The sequence below is a fragment of the Anas platyrhynchos genome, chromosome 1, assembly GCF_047663525.1.
Source record: "Anas platyrhynchos isolate ZD024472 breed Pekin duck chromosome 1, IASCAAS_PekinDuck_T2T, whole genome shotgun sequence".
NCBI lineage: Eukaryota > Metazoa > Chordata > Aves > Anseriformes > Anatidae > Anas > Anas platyrhynchos.
Window position 1 is genome coordinate 26,051,573 of NC_092587.1, and position 18,915 is coordinate 26,070,487.

The 18,915-nt window shown below is 34.5% G+C and overlaps 1 protein-coding gene across 4 annotated transcripts in view; it reads left to right on the forward strand.

Annotated features, from left to right (window-relative positions):
• CTTNBP2 (cortactin binding protein 2) overlaps positions 1-18,915 on the forward strand; it is an 87,995-nt gene that overhangs the window by 41,433 nt on the left and 27,647 nt on the right. For all 4 annotated transcript variants that reach the window (XR_217605.6, XM_005024634.6, XM_027457766.3 and 1 more), the window contains exons 5-8: positions 5,387-5,590; positions 10,937-11,036; positions 14,583-14,733; positions 15,876-16,130. Coding sequence is in view for 3 of the 4 variants with exons in the window: in XM_005024634.6 (XP_005024691.2) it covers positions 5,387-5,590; positions 10,937-11,036; positions 14,583-14,733; positions 15,876-16,130 (710 nt within the window). In the remaining variant the exon portion in view is untranslated. The remainder of the gene's footprint in view (positions 1-5,386; positions 5,591-10,936; positions 11,037-14,582; positions 14,734-15,875; positions 16,131-18,915) is intronic.

Sequence of the window (18,915 nt, forward strand, 5' to 3'; positions counted from 1 at the left end):
TCCTTTTTCTGTATTTTTTTTTGTAGGTATTTATAGTTGTAGGCTTTATTAATAGCTATACATGACATCTCATTGGTTCACTTCAACTAATATCAGCAAAGGCTTGATGTTGGAGAACATTAAAATCTAAACGTTATGTGAACAGTCCAAGTCTGCAGTCAGTGCAGGTACCTGCTATTCATTTTGCATTGTGGTGAAGACTTTCAAGCCTCATTTTTTGCCAGCTTCAGGATATCTTCTTGATGACAGCTAAATGAACAAAGAAGGCCCTGATCTCCTTTTGAGTTAATTGCAGATCTCCTATAAATTCTTTTCAGTGTATGTCCTTGCTGGGATCAATAGCACTGAAAGATCAGGTAGAAGCCTTTCTTTACCCTCACTTGCACTGCGGTGAGAAGATGGTTGCAGAGTTGAGCACTTTGGACACAAAAAATCTTTGTTAACGCTGAAGAATGTTTGAATGATCTGAAACTTCATACAGTTACTTTCAGTTCAGTTATGGTCCTTTAGTCCCTTTTAACTTGAGTATCTTTATCTCATCTATAGGGTACGAACTGCCCCCCACAGTTGGTGTGCTTCCATCACACAGCTGACCACTTTTTGGTGGTGGTTGCTCCACGCAGTTGGCAAGTTGGTAAGGCAGCTGGACTAACTCTCTAGTCTTGGGGAAATTGTTCTGATAGCACCATGGGACAACCTGTATCTGTATATACAGGAGATTCGAAGGTTTGCATTATTTAGGAATTTTTATTCCCATTCCATTTCAATGAAGACTTTCAGCACGTTTCTCAAGTTTTAATATCTTTTTTTTTCTTTTTTTTCTTTTTTTTTTTTCTTTTTTTTTTTTCAGAAAATGTTTGGAATTTCAAATTTACTTTCAGTTAAATCAGACCATAGTGAAATCTTATTCATACAGTTATGCTTTTAACATTTGCCTAGTACACCACACTGTCAGAATCTTCTCTCCTTTCTGGAGTATGACACAGAAATATGACCTCAAAAATCTTATCCTGCATTTGTCTACTACATCTTGAAGTCATCAGCTGTGGGATTTGATGGCTGCCTCTTAGTTTATTGTTTTTCATATAGATGCCCTGAATTTTCAGCTTTATTTTTTGATAGTCCAATTACCGTGTCAGATAGTTCATTAGTCTTCCAGTGTTCCAGATATTATCTGAATCTCATTTGCCTTCAGGAGCTGTTAGACTCCATAATGAAATTATAACTTTGTAAAGAATTTAAGATTCTATTAATATACAAAAAATTAATTATTGGGAAAATCAGCTTCAAAGTTAATAGTTTCTGTGGGCTAGAGGCTGTCTTGCACAAACCCTGCCAGTGTGAAATAGACTGTATATTTCAATTACTTTTACGTTAACTAGATGATCTTTGATGATCAATTAAAACAGTTTTTGATTATTCTCTAAAAAAAAAATAAACTTACATTTAAGATAGAAGATTTATTTCTTTCTTACTTGACTTCATAACTGCATGTACTAGTTTGTGCTAAGTATGAACGTTTTTAGGAGAACAATCATTCTTTAAATAGGACTCTCACCAAATAGTGATTTTTTTGCTTGCGAAATTCATGACAGTTCTTAAAGGCAATTCTCAAACATGAGATTTTTGTCAAAAACTGTTGTTTTTTCAATTGTACTGTTTTATGTGTTCAGATTGCCTTTCGTAATTTAGGCTTTACTCACTCTTCACTTGCTATTGGAAGGGATAGAAACAATTGAGACCGTTTAATCTCATAATCCTTGTTCTGAGTATTTGACACTTAGTGTTCTGTAAGTGGCACTGCTTTTTGTGAATTTTCACAACTGAAAATGGGAAACATATCCCATAACCAGAAGTATGCAAAAAAAGATTGCTTAAACTATAGTTGGTGGTCTACTGTTAATTTTTATTAAAGCTGTTATTTTAATATCCCTCCTCTACTGACCTCCAAAATAAGGCAGAAAGAATGTTAGTAAATTTGCAATATTCAGGTGAATATTCAGGAGCTCCTTTGATTGCATTTTTCTCCAATCCAACCCTGTTTCTTATTTTTTATTTGTTTTTAAGGAAACTTTATCTATTTGGGCCAAGTGTTCCTGTGATCTGCACTAGAACTAAATAAACTTTGAGCAGTAGACATTATGCAATTATGGAAAGACATTTCCATTGAAATTTTATGCTGAAAAAAAAAAAAAAAAACAAACAGATTTAATAAACAAATTGACTTTGCCTTAGAAAAAAGCTAGACCAAACTCAATAACACTGTTTTAAGTAAGATGATTTGGCCAGTAATGCCTGAATTAATATCACTCATTTGCTTTCTTTTTTCAGTTTCTTTTTTCAGTTTCTTTTTTTGAGTATGATCTTACTGAAACCTCTTTCCCATATCTGCATTTTACCATGCCCTCTAGCCACAGATTCAGGTAGTTTTGCTAATTTTCTGGTTGGCTTTAAAGTAAGTACTTTATTTACTTTTTTTTTTTTTCCAGAAAATGTTTGGAATTTCAATTTTTCTTTCAGTTAAGGCAGAACATAGTGAAATCTTATTCATATTTTATTGTATAGTAAGTAGTGAGCTTCAATCTGAATTTTGTAATATTTTACAAAAATGTGAAAAACAGATTTAAAATTGAAAGAAATGGAAAGAATCCTCAACTTTCATATTTTTTTGGTTTCTTAATAATTTCACATTTCTTTCTTCTTACTGTGGAGTCAGAAGAATTGACAGTAGCCTAGTCACTAAGGCATTCCTTTTCTTATTTTGAAAACAAGTGTCCTAGTTAGGTTGGATTGCTGTAAGAACATATCAATAGTGTGATTTTCACTGGGGGAATGTCTTGGTTCTAGAAAGAACAAGTATTAAAAGAAATCTTAAAATATGAGTTCAGATAGTTTCAGTCACATGTTCGGTTAAATGAATGCAGTGATACCTTCCTTTAAATGTGGGGCACTGTACTGTGTTGCTCTTTTCAGTCCTGGTAAGAAAAGACACCAGCTTTTGTCATCAATGTTGAACAGACTGCACATAAAGAAATTACAATGAACATTTATGGCCTGATTCAAAATCTGCGACAGTGTTTTCATTAACTTCAGCAGCCTTTGAACTGGTGCCAAAGTGCTTCTGCTCTGTTTAGATTCCTACATTTCAATGGCTCTAAGACTTCAAAATGGAAATGAATCTAGGCAGTTGGATTTTCATACCCCTGGGATCTCTGCTTTCACTTTCTTCTTGGTTTTGCGCTTTTTATGTCACTTTTCAGTGAAGTATGTTTTTTGTTTTGCTCATTTCTATAGTGATTTCTTTAATTATTCTCTCTATTCAATTGGCTTAGAATATAAAAGGGGGGGGGGAGGGGTAAGGCACTGATCTGGGCTCTGAAATTAACCATCTCCACATTCTGAAGCTGATGCCAGAAGCTGTTTTTGTCTATCCCTCTGCCCTTCATCACTGCATGTCCTACAAGCTTTCACAGATGCTTCACATTTCCTAACTTTTTGCATCTGTAATGATAATGATGTACCTTATTTATTGGTATTTCCTAATATTGATGTATTTATTTTCTATTTAAATGCAGCCTGATTGTATTCATTTACATTGATCTTTGTGGAAGCCAAACATGCATATATCTTATTGTTCAGTTTCTGTATCTTTCTGTGTAGAAAGATTTCATCCAATGATAGCTATGTATAATGAATTTCATCACTGAATTTCCACAATGTAATTTCAAGGTGTTGGAACAAAAATTAAGATAGCACATACGGCACAATAAACATTCCTTATTATTTTTTCTTTCTATTTCTCTTAATACTTTAAAACAACAACAATAAAAAAACCTACCTTGCACTATTTTCAATAAGGAAGGATTCCCAGCAATACTGTTCATTTTACGAAACAGCTTTGCAGAGTAGACTTCATGCTTACAGCTTAGAGTCAGTCTCCCCAACATTGTGAAAATACTGCAAATATATTTTCTTTTACGTACTAAGTTAGTAAATTTAATTTGAAATGATAAATTCAGCTTGCTTTTGAAACAAGTATAACAATACTCAGCACATATTTCTTTGTTGTTTTGAACTGAGATCAAGCTATACTCTTTTTATAAGTGCTGCTCAGCTGATGGTTTCTGATGTAAGTCTGGAACTTAATTAAAATTTGCCTGGATCTTGCAAGGTTCCCAAATCTGTTACATCCATAGAATTCTTTGGGGGGAGTTTCCATATTTAATTTTCTTTTTCTAAAATGTAGAGCTTATCCTAGCACAGTACTGTTCTGGTTCTAGGTGTTGAAGGTTGGTTAGCACTTAACCAGCTTGATGGAGCTGGAGGTAGTGTCCTGCAGCTCCTCTTCAGTGTTGAGTGTCACAGAGCTACATTAAAATCTAGTCAAACTTTCCTCATATTGTCAGATTTCAGTCTGATATAATATCTTGTATGTGGCTACACAATACGAATAAACTTACTTACTCAAAAGGGAAACAGAGAATGTGGAATTTCCAAAGGTAATATACAAAAAGATCTTTCTCCTATTTTCTCTTGCAGTCCTTGATCAAGGAAGAATGCACAAAATTTTTTATGCCTTATGCAGCAAACTTCATATTCTTAACAAACTCCCTACTAAAGCTGAAAAGTAATGAATGCAACATTTAACCAAGATAACTCCAGAGCTTTCAAAGCTTTGGGTTGAATACTGCCTCTGAGCTGCATAACTGGAAAGCTTTCACTAGTGAATTTTATATAACCTTTATTTATTCACACTGGAACATTTATAATATTTCATTTAAGTATTGCTGAGTAAAATGGTCATTACCTTAAGATGTTGCTCAGTATTTATTTCTGCATTATTTCTGCAAATTATTTTTTCCCACAAAGTTATTGAAAGTCAGTTGAAGTTATTAAGAGTTGTCTGCATTATTTGTTTATATAACTATGGATGAGATATAATGAGGTTTGGGCTAAAACTGTAAGGGATAATAAATTTTCACATAAACACATTTTGTTTTGGAAACCTTTCCTTAGATACTTAAAAAAAAAAAAAAAAAAAAAAAAGTCTTCCCAATATATCCAATTAAAACATAGAAAACATTCAGTACTTTCTGAATTTTATTAATATAAATTTTTAATTTTGGCAGACATCCAGCCACTACTACAATTTGTAATGAGTTTTACGTTAACCTGTTGAAATCGTTTGCTTTAACAACTAGTCATCCCTGTACAAAGTTTTTATTCTTCAGATTATGTTCTTGCAGACAAAGCATTATCACATAACTTGTGCTAAACTAACGAATTCTGTCATTTTGAAAATCCTTCTTAATTTTTGAAAGAGCACAGAAAATGCAAAGCTTTATTTATTTGTCTTCCTTCTAACTTCTGTTGCTTTAACTCACAGGCTGGTCTTCCTCCCTAACCCCTTTGTTAACAAGTGGTGGTCCTGTCCCCCTGGGTGGCAGGCCCACCCTTCTTCACCAAGCTGCTGCCCAGGGAAATGTCACTTTATTATCAATGCTGCTTAATGAAGAAGGACTGGACATTAATTACTCTTGTGAAGATGGCTATTCTGCCTTGTATTCTGCTGCTACGAATGGACATACAGGTAAGTGATTCCAAGTTTTGTTACAGCATTCATGTGAAGTAAAGTCTTACTTCATTAGCTTTTAATATTAAATTAATCAAATGCACTTTTTAAAATATGAAACTGAAACTGAGATACATGGTTTACATGACAAGAGTCATAGTATAGCATATATATATATAAGCAATACTTCCAGAGAAAAAAATGGGAACACAGAAAGGCATTCTTGCTTGTGTTCTGCATGAACATCCATTCTAATTCTCCACTCCCTTGCTATAAAAAGCGATCAAGTATCTTCACCCCAAGTTCTTTGACAATTTTGATTTCTTTTTTGTAGCAAAGGCAAAAACTTGAAAGAACAAACTTTGCCTTACAGTAAGCAAAGAAGAATATGTCATCACCAGTGTTTCTGTAGCAGCATTGAAAATGATGGAAGATATTTTCAGAGTAGTGTGTTTCTTGGGGAATCATTAAAATGAACTGTCTTTATATTTGAACTAGATGAAATAGCCTCAGTTCATTCCCTACATTTTTCTGAGGTAGTTAACAATTTTCTTTTTCTTTTCTCCACTTTTCCAGCCCTTAGTCTTGAGGAGGTAGGATCTCTGAACCTTCACACTGTCAGTCTTCATATTTTATAGATACTTTAATAAAATGATTTAAAATTATATAGATACAAAGTTCAAGTAACAGTTTTCACAGAATTATCAAAGGCTTTTGAACAGCAGCTTTCTCTAAATCAGAGTACACTTAACTTTTAGTGAAATCAGGATTAGTTTTTCACAAGAGAAGGTGGAATGTGGTGCCTTAAAAGTCACTGCATTCAAGACTACTTTGTTATTTTATCTAACAATGTATTTGTTAGTGACATAATCCCTGATTCACTGATTAAAATAGTATTTGGAGAAAAATACTCCTTTTTTTCCTAAAGTATTTTTAAAATCAGAGTGTAAAGCTAGGTTCCAAAATCCATAGCTAGGCAAATGGTATATGTTCTTCTGACACATTCAGGGTTAATTTTGCTACCAGGCATGAGGATAAGAGGAATTTTCCCTTTGTTCAGAATGCATATTGTCTTTCTTTGCTAGGTGCTATGGTTTACCTCCTAGTAACATCTGGGCCTTTTCATCTGACAGATTCTTTGCTGTTGCAATGACACTTATACTATTGCAAAAGTCCTTTATTTTATTTTCTTCCTTTGGCACTTAGTATTTCTTGCAACTTTTTGTCTACAGTATTAAGGGTCCACATTTATTATACAGCGTGGATTTATTTTTCCCCTTACTGAATGGATGTTCTGTAGATTTTTCTAGATTTATGTCCATTGGTGGTGTTTGTGGATGACTGCTTGCCCCAATTCTCCTCTCATCTTGTATTCCTAGTATGTTTTCAAGCAAATGCCCTGATCTGCAGTTACAATTACTAAGCAGCTCTTACTGACAGCAAAGGCAACTTGATTTCTTGTTTTCTTAGCAAATTTTCAAATAATAGGCACTTGGAGAAGCATGAAAACAAAAGAATACAAACAAGCATACACATATGCATCCTGTAGCTGTTTGGTACCTTTTACTTTTTAAGATAAAAAACGTATGTATATATGTAACCATAGTTTTAGTGTTGCACTGCTATTTATAGTTGACAGGATGTGAATAATACTTTGTTTTACAAATGGCATTTAGTGACTAAGTGGACTGTATGAGTTCTTGAATGAAAGAATCACACAGCAGCAACACTGGTGTTTTCTTAATATATGAAAATTAAGAGTGATGCAAATAATTAGATTTATAGTATTTTTGGAGAAAGGTTTTTGTGATTATCTTTAATATGTAATCCTCTGTTTGTTACTTGCAGTTTGTTCCCAAGTGCATGGATAGATGCAGCTCTTCAAAATGCAGTCTTTTAAGAATAATGTTATGTTAAAACATACAGATGTAACAAAGGAATTATAGGGATAAATCTCATACTTTAAAAAGTCTTTGTTAATAGCTTTCTTAACTAAAAAGATGGAAAGAAATGACACTGATGTATTTTTTAAAAGGATAAAACCATTTAAATTTTACAAATTTTTTCATTGTGTTAAGTAGGATTGTCAATGGTAAGTTACTGTCTTTTGACTGACTTCTTTCTTTCTTTCTTTCTTTCTTTCTGTGGAAGTCTTAACACATATGCTTACCCTGGAGGGTGAGAACACCATAATATGATTGGGAATACATTCAACCTGGAGTTAGTGACTAAATAGGTTCAGTGATTTTTGGGACGTCTTTTTTCCTCTAAGTCAACTAATCAGATTTTTTTTCTTTCTCCTGGGATATACTTGACCAGAAATAAAGACTAGCTCTAGACTTGGTAGGGGCCAGTTTAGTGAGTACCTCCCTTCAGAAACAACCACCATATTGCAGAGCCTGGGAGGAGTGGAATGCAAATGGTCTCCACATGCTTTCAGTGAAGAAATATAGTATTTAAGATCTGTAGATATCTAAAGAAAGGTAGAGCACACTGTAACCAAGACTGCAGCAGCAGCTGTTGTGTGCTTGCAGCCCAGTCTATAGAGAAAATTGACAACTATACAAGATAAGAGAACACTCAAATATTCTTTCTAATCTATTTGCAAAAAGGATAGCCTTCCTGTTCAGAAACAGTTGGCCTTTGAGAGCTGCAGCTTGTTTTTTTTTTGTTTTTTTGTCCCAGCACATGAAGCTCATAGCAGCTTCTTTGTTTCTTTGCACACACTGTCCTCAGTTCCGTGGGTCTGAGAGAAAAAACTTCACCCTAAAAATATACACTAAGTACTTTCTTTCTGTTTGAATGGACACTAGGAAACTGTTGTTGTTATGATTTAACCACTAAACTGGGAGAGCTGAACAGATTGTTTGTCAGACTATCTTGGTTTAAGCCATTAACAAAGTAGGAGCCACTTGAATCTACTACGTGTTTGATAACATGCACACCAGTTCACATGACTGATGCATAGAATGGTTTGTACTGGAGAGGACTTAAGATCAACCAGTCCCAACTCCCTTGTCATAGATCTGGTCACCCAAAGCCCCATACATCTGCATCTTGACTGGTGCTGGCAATCCTGACCATTCTCTGCCACTCACAAAGTGGCTCAGAAAGAGAGAATTAAGCAGTAAGAGTCTCTGAAACAGAGATGTAAAGAGAATAATATCCCATAATAATATCCTTTGGACTCAGCTATGTGCTAATCACATGCTTTTTTTGTATAGTCAATTCTCCTCTACCATGAGTATTTGGAGGCTGTGGCACCATCATTGATAGAAAAAAATTGAATGCTTTGGGAAGCAGAATGGGTGAGGTGCAAAGAGAGAGGGCTACGTGAAGTTAGCTCTGCCAAGCCACTGGATATATCTGCATGGTGTTTGCCAGCACTCTGACGGAGAACTGACTGTCCCACTTTGATGGAGAGCAGCAAAGTCTCCAGGTGTTTGCTAATGAACTTCCACATTTTGTTTTGACCAACACCTTTAATAAATGACATCAGTATCTGTCTTGTACCTGCCCTTCTGCCCAGTACTCTCCACTGCTGATTACTTCTATGGCAGTGAACTGGAGTTAATGAGTCTGGATTGACCTCAATTATTCTCATCCAAATGCCAATTAAAATCCATCTAGAGGATGCAGGCTTCTTGGAGATTATTGCTCTTTTACGTGATGTGCTACCAGAATAGGTTGTATAGACCTTGCTAGCTCACGTGGTATGCCTTATGAAAGTAGCTATGCTTCCTCATGCTTGCACCCGGCCTGGAGAATAAAGAGCTCTTTTCAGTGATCTTCATCAGAAACAGTATTTTCACATAGATAAGATACTACCTGAATGATCTGCCAATCAATAATTGTGAGTTAACTGTACCTTTCTGGAAAGGTGGTCTTGTTCTGTGCGTTCTTCGTTGCTTTTGCATGGCTAACGTATGCTTTGTGAAGAAGCCAAAGAGTATTGCCAAATACCTGAAACTACTAGAAAAAAAAGTAATTCAATATCCTTCAAAAACTTTAGAAGAATTTTAGGATAACAAGCAGGAATCCTTTTTAATATAAGACTGGGATTGACAATGGAAAGAGGTACAAATTATGTCAATGTTAAAGTATTTTTTCCTGCTGCAAAGTGATTGAAAATTTGCCTTTAATTAGCATTGTATTACATGTGGAAATACTAGTTAAGTTTAGTTGACAGAGAGTTTCTTCATGACTTAAAAATACTACAGGTTAAATTAGGTAGTTTATCTTGACAAACAACTTTAAAAAAGAAGTGCTATTTCAAATCAGATTATGCATTTAAGAATCTTAATTTGCAATATAATGATTTTCAATGGTTTAGAATCTTACTTCTTAATCTCAAATTATTTATTTAATCAATTCCACATCTGCCGTTAATATTTGAAAGAATTGTAACAGCAGTGAGTATATTCAGAAATGTTTCAGTCAGATTTCGAAATAATTCTAAAGGTATTTTTCTGGTGTCTAGAGATGAACTTTACTATTACAACTTGGCTCCAGGATCTTACTCAGTGCTGTAACAGGATGCATTAAGCGTGCTCAGAAACTGGGCCAGGAGTTTATAACTGGTGTTCAAGCTGAGCTTATTTTCAAGGTAGTAGTTTTAGCTACAAAAGACTTGTTTTATTTTGATGTAGAAACAATTTTAAGAATATAGTGGAGATTTAGTATTTTCTTCAAGCTTTATTGAATTAAATGATATTCCAATATATGGATGAAAGTCAGTATAATTACTGTGTAATTACTTTTTTTAATTTAATTTTGCTTGGTGGAATCAGGCTGCTATTATTTGAACCATGTTATTCAGGAAACATTCTGAATAGGAAAAGTTTGGGGGTTTTTTGCTTTTGTGATCTTATTAGTCATTGCAATCCCATGTCAAAGTGTCCTAGTAGAAGGTTGGCCAGCCTGCTGTTTGAGTTCCGTGCAGTTTGTGAGCATTTCCACTGTGGCTGTCGTTTTGGGGACTTGTCACGTGGCTGCCAGTGGGAATGTGCTGCTATTGGGGGCTGCTGGTTAATTCATATTTCCAGCTTTGGAAATAGCTAAACTAGCTAACACTAACAACGGGAGTTGCCCTTAATGGGCATGTTTTTGGATCCCAGTAGAGTCCAACCCAGGCCCTTTTTGCAGTAGAGCAGTGGTGCCCCGACGGAACAATTCTCATCTCTCATCTCTCTCCTGCAAATTTCTTCCTGAGCTTCTACTTCGGTTTGCTAAGATGTGTGGCGTATAGTCATAAAGGCTGGCAGCTGTTGCTCCAAGGTGATGCTCCTTGAGCAGGCTTTATCTTCTGGTAGTTTTAACCACTTGGTTTTGTTGCATCAGTCTATGTTTATTCTCAATTTATAGATTGCGTGAGATTGCTGCTGACTGCAGAAGCACAAGTTGATGCTGCTGATAAAAATGGCTTTACACCCTTGTGTTCAGCAGTTGCTCAGGGACATGTCAAGTAAGTGAAGTCTTAATATTTTTCTCATCAGCTATTGCTCTCCTTGTATTCTGTTTACATTACTTCACATACTTTCCTTACATTACCCTTTACACTACTATTGCATTCTTAGCTGTAAGTGCATTAAAATATACTTTACTGAAAACAACCACTCAAATTCATATTCATATGATGTTCTATTTTCAATATTTTCCTATTTTCCTTTTTTTTTTTTTTTTTTTTTCCAGTTGCAGCTCTTATGGTTGTTGAACATGTGTACTGTTAGTAACCACAACGTGATGCTGGTCTACGTGGTAGTCATACCTTTGAATTTCTTAATTTTCTTCATGTTCTCAGCCAAAATACAGGCTTAACAGAGGAATAAGGAAAAAAATTATTTTTGTATTAAATTATTGAAGCATAGAGAAGTGTGATTTATCATATACAGAGACAAAAGAGCATTTATCTAAGTTTTCTTATAAGTGATGGAATCAAATACTTTAAACATCCAAAAGAGTTTTTTTAATGTCTAAGTTTTTGTATCAGTAAGTTTGAAAAACAGAAAATTATGTATGAGTCAAAGAATATTTCTAAGAACATACTTACAGTAATTTGCTTTTATCTTTGAAGTGCCTGTTTTAGAAAGATTGGTATTTTATGACAGCGTGGTTTGAGAATCCTGTCATCTCTTTATAAGAGAACCAGTACACAACAATTCATCCAGATGATTTTTTTTCCTCCCTTTTCTTTAAGTGGAGGAGCTGAAAGCTAACCCCGTGTTTCCTTTTTGCAGCTTTACTGTGTATCATGGAATCATAGGAAATAGAACTGAAAGTTGGAAGCAGCTATTAGATAACCTCTTCCAGAGCACCCTTACCCAGAATAAAGCTATTTTACAGATGCAAAGATGTAACTGTATCAAACAGTGTGACTAGGGGTCTTTATTATAGACTTTACATTTGTTTTATGTATGTTTGGTTTTATTTATCTTCAGTTTTTGATTATTTTTTTTAGTCTCACATTTTAATATTTGTAAAGGTTTTTCTGAGCTACAGTAGCATATAGGAGTCAGTCTTTGAGCATTGTTACACTGTGATAGGCCCTGAGCCAACTAGGTTGTCCCTATCCTTTTTCATGATCTTCCACAGATGTATAAGGAACATTAGAGATTGTTGCCACTTCTTAGAGAATTTCAAGCTTATCAACTAAGGAATACCTTTTACTGGAAGTCTTTAAACCAGAAACATCCCAGTAGGTGTTTTGAGCACAAAAAATACAGGTCTAATAAAATGTTTCATTGTTTTACAAAGAATCTGTAAAACACGTATATGATTTGATAAGATGAACCAAAGTTACACTTTATTTTCTCTCACTAAAATAAATATCTTTGATTTTTTCATTTGTTTCAATATTTAGCTATTTATTCATGACTTACCCTCACACTTTGCTTTGCATTGTCTGCTGTTACGGTATTTCAGACTTCATATTCTTTTTCTCTTAGAGTTATTACGTAGCATGAAATCCCTAAACGCTTTTTTTCCTTTCACTTTCTTAGATATTAAACATGAACCAAATTGTAAAAGTGAGTGTGGAATAATAACAGGGCCAGATGAAAATATCAGAGAGACTTCAAATGCTTCTAGCTGTTTTTATTTGTTGATCACTTGAAATTTCTGGCTCAGCAAAAGTCTGTAATAGGCAAAATCTGGGGCAGTGTTGTAGTCTGTTGTCGTTGAAGTGTTCTGTTGCATAGTTGGTGGTACTTGTGTTTCTGCAGCAGTAAGAATCTGGAGTTATTGACAATAAACTGCTATCAATTACACACTATTTGTCTGTGGTAGATTTGCTAGCCAGTCCCCTGTAACAGACATGTCAGTTAACATTACTTGTGAACTGGGACAATGTTGTTGTTCCAGCCAGAGTTAAGGACTCAGAAAAAAAAAGAAAATGACAGCTCTTTGGGGTTGTTTGGTAATTCAGAAAATGCTCTTAAGTAAAACTTTGAAAGTCATTTCCCATATGGTCCAAACCAAGCTGATCTTAATTGCTCTTGATATAAAAACGAGCGTAGCATTTCCAGAGTCATCCAGTCCCCCAGGGAACACTCTAGGATATTCAGCAAAGTCTTCTTGAAGCTGTTATTTATGAACCTGCAATTAGACAGTCTTCCTTGAAGTGTCAAAGAATCAGAACTGCTAGATTTTTAAGAACCTGCTATCATCGTGCAGTACAACAGCTTGAATACAATGACAGAATAGGTATTTTTGATACAGCAGACTCAAAACTCAATCTGCAGTTGCTTTATGGAGGTGTCTTACAATGAGCCCAGCTTAAGACAACTTTTTGGTTTGTGATGATATGGTTAGAGTGCATGTTCAACATATAATAAAGTAGAACATTAATTTTGTTTTCTTTCAGTTTATTTGAATGTTTTCAGAAAGTGCAGCTTGGTCATTCACACTGGAGTAAAAAAAAAAAAAAAGTCTTGAACAATTGATTTTCTGACTAAATAAAACCCTTACTAAGAGTAGGGGTTTTTTTAAGTGCTTTTGTTTTTTCCTCTGTAATTTCTTACATTCTCATATAAATGTAATATTATATATATATACATATATATATATATATATATATAAAATATTGTTTAAAATATTTTGTCATACTGTTTGCTCTAGTATGGTGTCCTTACATTTAGTTATATGGCATGGTGTTAGTTGCTTTCAGGCTTCAATGTTGCTATCCTTTTATCTTTATAGACTGATAAATACTGAGCAAGGGAGATGAGGAGTTATCTTACGTTCAAACCGTTTTTAACTGCAGAGGGAATAGGAAAGAATTAAGATTTTTGTAAAGCCTTCAGAGTTGCTGAAAAGCTGGGTTTGGAAGGGGAAAAGGGGACAACCCTGTTGTAAGAATCAGGAAGAGAATTGGACTTAATGCTACAAGGTCATGAGGAAGTACAGGATCTTGGATCCATACTCAGGCCCCTAATGAGTCTCAAGTGCTCCTCAGCACTGCACCTCGTCTTCTCTCCTCCCTGCTCCAGTAGCTGCTGCCAACACACCCCAAACCATCCTGCCCCTTTTGCTGTCCCTTCCAGTTTTCTTCTCTTTTGCTGGTGTCTAAAGCTAGTCCAACCAACAAACAAAGAGACCAGTAGTTTGATAAGAGGAATGGGAGTTGCTGTGTTTTGTTTGTTTTCTTCTTGAAACTATTTTAAAGATCAGTGGTCAAAAAAGAAATGCTACTTCATTGCTCAGCTGTCATAAAGTTTTTTATTAGCCTTGTAAAATTAAATGTTAAATCATAACATTAGAGACATAAATATTTATTTTCAGATTTATGGGTTTAAAGTAACTTGATTTTACATCTTTATTGTACATAAGTATAAAATTATATACCTATGTATGTGTGATGAATAAAATCATGGGTTGATCTGTATCTATACAATCAGTATTTTACCCCCTCCCACCCCCCCCCCCAAAAGAAATTGATATTTAAATATTGTAAATTTTAAAGTTTTTGAATGTCAAATACGGGATAATTATACTAACTTATTGTTTGCTGTAGGTGTGCAGAATTATTAATTATGTATCAGGCTGATATTAACCATGCTGCTGAAAGAGGACAGACACCTTTGTACCTGGCTTGTAAAAATGGAAATAATGATTGTATTAAGCTCTTGTTGAAAAGAGGAGCAGATCGAACAGTAAAAACCAGTGTAAGTGAAAGTAGTTTGTAAAGTTAAAATACATTGTATAATCCTGAATAATTGCAAACACCTAGACAATGTTTACATTGAAGTATTTATTTAAAGTTTTCTTTAAAGCTGGAATATGTCATGTCATTTGAAATTAGTATTATTTTCTTTTCATCCTACTTTCCTTTTTTGTTAAACTGTGTATTTTGACTAAAATCTCCTGAGGTACGTGACTTCCATATTATTTTACATACTTCAGATTCTGTCTGCAATTTGTTCTACAGACTATTCTTCAGCACCAGACATGCAAAACAGGACTCTTCTGGTTTGAATTATTTTAAGGTGGAAAGGTGGAGATATAGATTTTGTTTCCACCTTTTATGTTATGAGTTACTATTGTTGTCTTTGAGCAACGCACACACACACACACACACCCCACCATCCAGATTTGCTAGCCAGTATTATAAAGTCTCATATCACAAATGACAGAATATGGCAAAAAAAGAAATCAAGTGTGCAGCAGAAAAGGAGGAGGACTGTCTCAAAATTAACATCTAAGTACTGCTCTTTTCAGGTAGTTTCCTGATTGTTTTTTTCCTGAAGATTTTGAAGTAAGCATGACAATAAATGTGGGGTGTAGGCTGTCCAGAAACAGAAAAGAGTGTTAGCCTCACAGTACATTTTGCTAAGCATATAGGGGATTTTTTGGATTCATTTATGATGGGTTTCAAATGAAAATATTTTTTTCACATGAGGGAAAGTTATGATGTCAAACACATGAAAATGTCTGGTTAATTGATTAATGCAATATGATACAGATTATTGATCATTAGTCATGTTAATTTGATATGTAGTAAGGAAGCAGTCTTCTAACAGCAAGTACTTTATTACTTACACTCCTCTTAAATGCTTTGAAGTCTCAATCTATTCCCCCATCCTTGCAGAAAACTGTAAAATTAGTGTGCTACATTTCCTTCCCTCTCATTCCTGCACCCCAAATACATACAAGTAACTCCATATTCCTGAAGGATTATGTTGTCACTCTTGCCTATCTTTTCAGTTTCCAAGCAGAGCATTTCATTCAGATTGATTGCTGATATGAGTTCTGCAGTCATTTTCCTATGTGTTTGGTGGGAGTGTGCTTTTTGTTTTTGTTTCTTCAGGATGGCTGGTCACCCATTCACGCAGCAGTGGATTCTGGTAATGTTGACAGTCTCAAGCTCCTGATGTACTATGGAGAGCCAAACAATGGGAACTCTTTACCTGATATAGAGCCTAATTCAGACTACTTTGATTTGGAGAAGAGAGAAGATGGCTGTGGCAGTAGAGGAAAACCTGTTATTTCTGCAGATCTCATCAACCATGCTGACAAAGAGGGTTGGACTGCTGCTCACATTGCAGCATCAAAAGGCTTTAAGGTCAGTCTATGTGAACAAGCTACAGTAGTGTGCTAGAATTTAGGCAAGATAAATCCTTTTTCACTTTGAACCACTAAAACTTAGATGTCAAGTCTAATTTTCTTATTTAGTTTGTTGTCACACTTGATTTAACAGAGATGGAAAGATACTTCCATTGGATCATTTACCCCAGGAGCTACATATCCAACTTAAATGGGATGAATCATTCTTTTAAATGCATATTTATTCTGGAGAAATTAAAATAAAATAAAAATTAAAAAAGAGAGAGAGAGAGAACATGATTACCTGAGATTCAGACTTTCAAAGTTAAGCTGAATTGAATCCCACCCTTAATGCCAGGTCATCGGGTGACATGTATTTAACAAAGATGTTAAATAGATATAGTTTACAGTTGCGGTTAGGGACAATTTAACTACAAACAATTTCCCTGCAGGAAAATAAATATTAATCACATCTGTGCAATAATACATTATTTAGTTACTTATTTTGGGCAGCCTTTTTAGCAGGCAGTTAATAAGCTTGGGGGCAGGAAAACTGATAATATAGAGACAAACGTTGACAAGCTTTACGGATTACACACAAGAGCATTTCTGGATGTGGAATAGTGTTCTTGACTATTGAGAAGGTGATTTATTTATATGACAGCTGTCAGTCAGATCATACTGTGACACTTTTACCCAAGGAGAAAATAAAGAATAATTACTAAACACAAAACAGATTGAATTAGGATAATGCAGTGCAAGATTTTAAAAAGTATCTTGTGGCTGCATGCCTGATTCAATATCTGCCATTATATTTGCTTTTTTCCTTATACATTTGATATGAAAAATTTATAATAGCAACAGATTTGAGAGTTAGTTTATTAACTTATGTTTATTTATTTTATTAAATGCATTTTTTGACTCAAGAAAAATGTTTGGGCTATTAGGAAGCTAAAGAATGCTTAATACATCTTTAAGTACTATTAACAATTCATCTCCATTCTCTAATCCTTTATCTGTACTGCCAGTGCTGTGTCTTTCATGACACTACATGATAGTTGCCTGTAAACAGTTCTGGCACTTGCACAGTAGTTCAAGATTGTTAGGCATAAGGCATTCACAGGTGAATTATTGTAGGGCATCTTAGCCGCTAATTGTTGCTGCTCTGCAGGCCAACTAAACTTCTTATTCTACTGAGGAAATAACCCTCATTTTTTGTTCTTTCACACCTCTTTTTTTCCCTCCTTACTTCCTACTTTCAGCCTCACAGTTCAATCCTCTCCATTCTGCTCTCTGCCACTCATTACATTCATTTGAGAAACACTTAACTTACAAACCTGATGAGAATATACAGGAATTTTGTTTTGTTTTTCTTCCTCATGGTTATTTTTTTATGGAGAATTTAGTGAGCTAATAAATTTTTGAAATGTTTGGCAAGTGCTGGAACTGCTATATAGTAAATCTCATGGGAAGCTAGGGCTTAAATGACTGAAATGTGTCAGAGTATCGTATGTACTGACAGATTTCTTTCTGTAACAGCAGCTACAAAACAGGTAACAAAAGCCAAACGTGGAATGATTGGAACATTTATAAGCTGCTTCTCTGTATTTTCGAGATTTGTTTCTCTGCTACAGTTAGATCCAGAGGTTAACAATGCAATAATAATTAGTATCATTAGTGATGACAAATTTTTTGAAATGGATATCTGTCCTTGAAGGCATGACTAAGGATGACAATGCTTTCATACAGGCCACCTGTATTGTTGTTAAATGTCATTAAAAATCAGGAATTAATTGGTCTTCTGACCACTGATTTCAAATCAAAATTTGAAATGTAGTTTCATGAGGGCTTTTTTTTTTCTAGTTTTGAAATGCCCATATAATTGATTTTCTTGGTTATAGTATGATTGTACCAATTCAAACGTATCTGTTCGTAGCTTGTTTCTAATGAAATGTAATGGTTTTTTGCTTTTCTCTACCATGCCCCTCTCTCTCTCTCTCTCTCTATATATATATTTATATATATAATTATATGTAAACATAAATATATTTTTAATATATATATATGTATATATTTATTCAGTCTTCAAAGTTTAAAGGCAATCATGCTGTTGGTATCTACACTGTATGATCTACAAAATGTTTGTGCTCTGAGTTTAGTATAAATGCATTGTTATTATTTCACTGTATCGCTACTATGCCTGGAGAAATTTGTGTTTTTCTGGCAAATGAGAGGCTTGCAAGGTGATTTTAAAAAATTGTTTTTCTTTTGCTTTGTACCACTAAGATGTCAGGCACAATGGAATCTTATTCTTGCTGAAACGGAGAGTGAAAACTGATTCTATGGATTCATTTGAATAGCTTCCTGATTTAGTCTTTATTAAGCTTTAGAATTGCCTTTTTAGTATTGCTTGAATATCGAGGAACAGATTTTCAAAACAGGATGTATTGAAATGGCTCTGTTGTATCGTATTGTGACATAGGGCTTCTGTTTCCTTATGTGAATATCTAAACTAGTGGCTAGATGTTAAGAACTGCTCATTTCAATGGATCAGCTCTTGATGCTTAAAGACTGTAGAAGCCTGGTTGTGTTATGTTCTGCTTTTTCAAAATCTTCATTTGAGACTTTCAAGACTGGTGTATAAAATATTTTTACACCTGGTTTTCAACTCAGGGAGGAATATTGCTTGGACAACCATATATAGAAATTCTGTAGCTGATCTTTGGAAATACATGTATAAGAATTTCAGTTAGGAGTCTTGTGTAATGGTAGAGCTTTGCAATGAAGCAAATGGACAATTAATT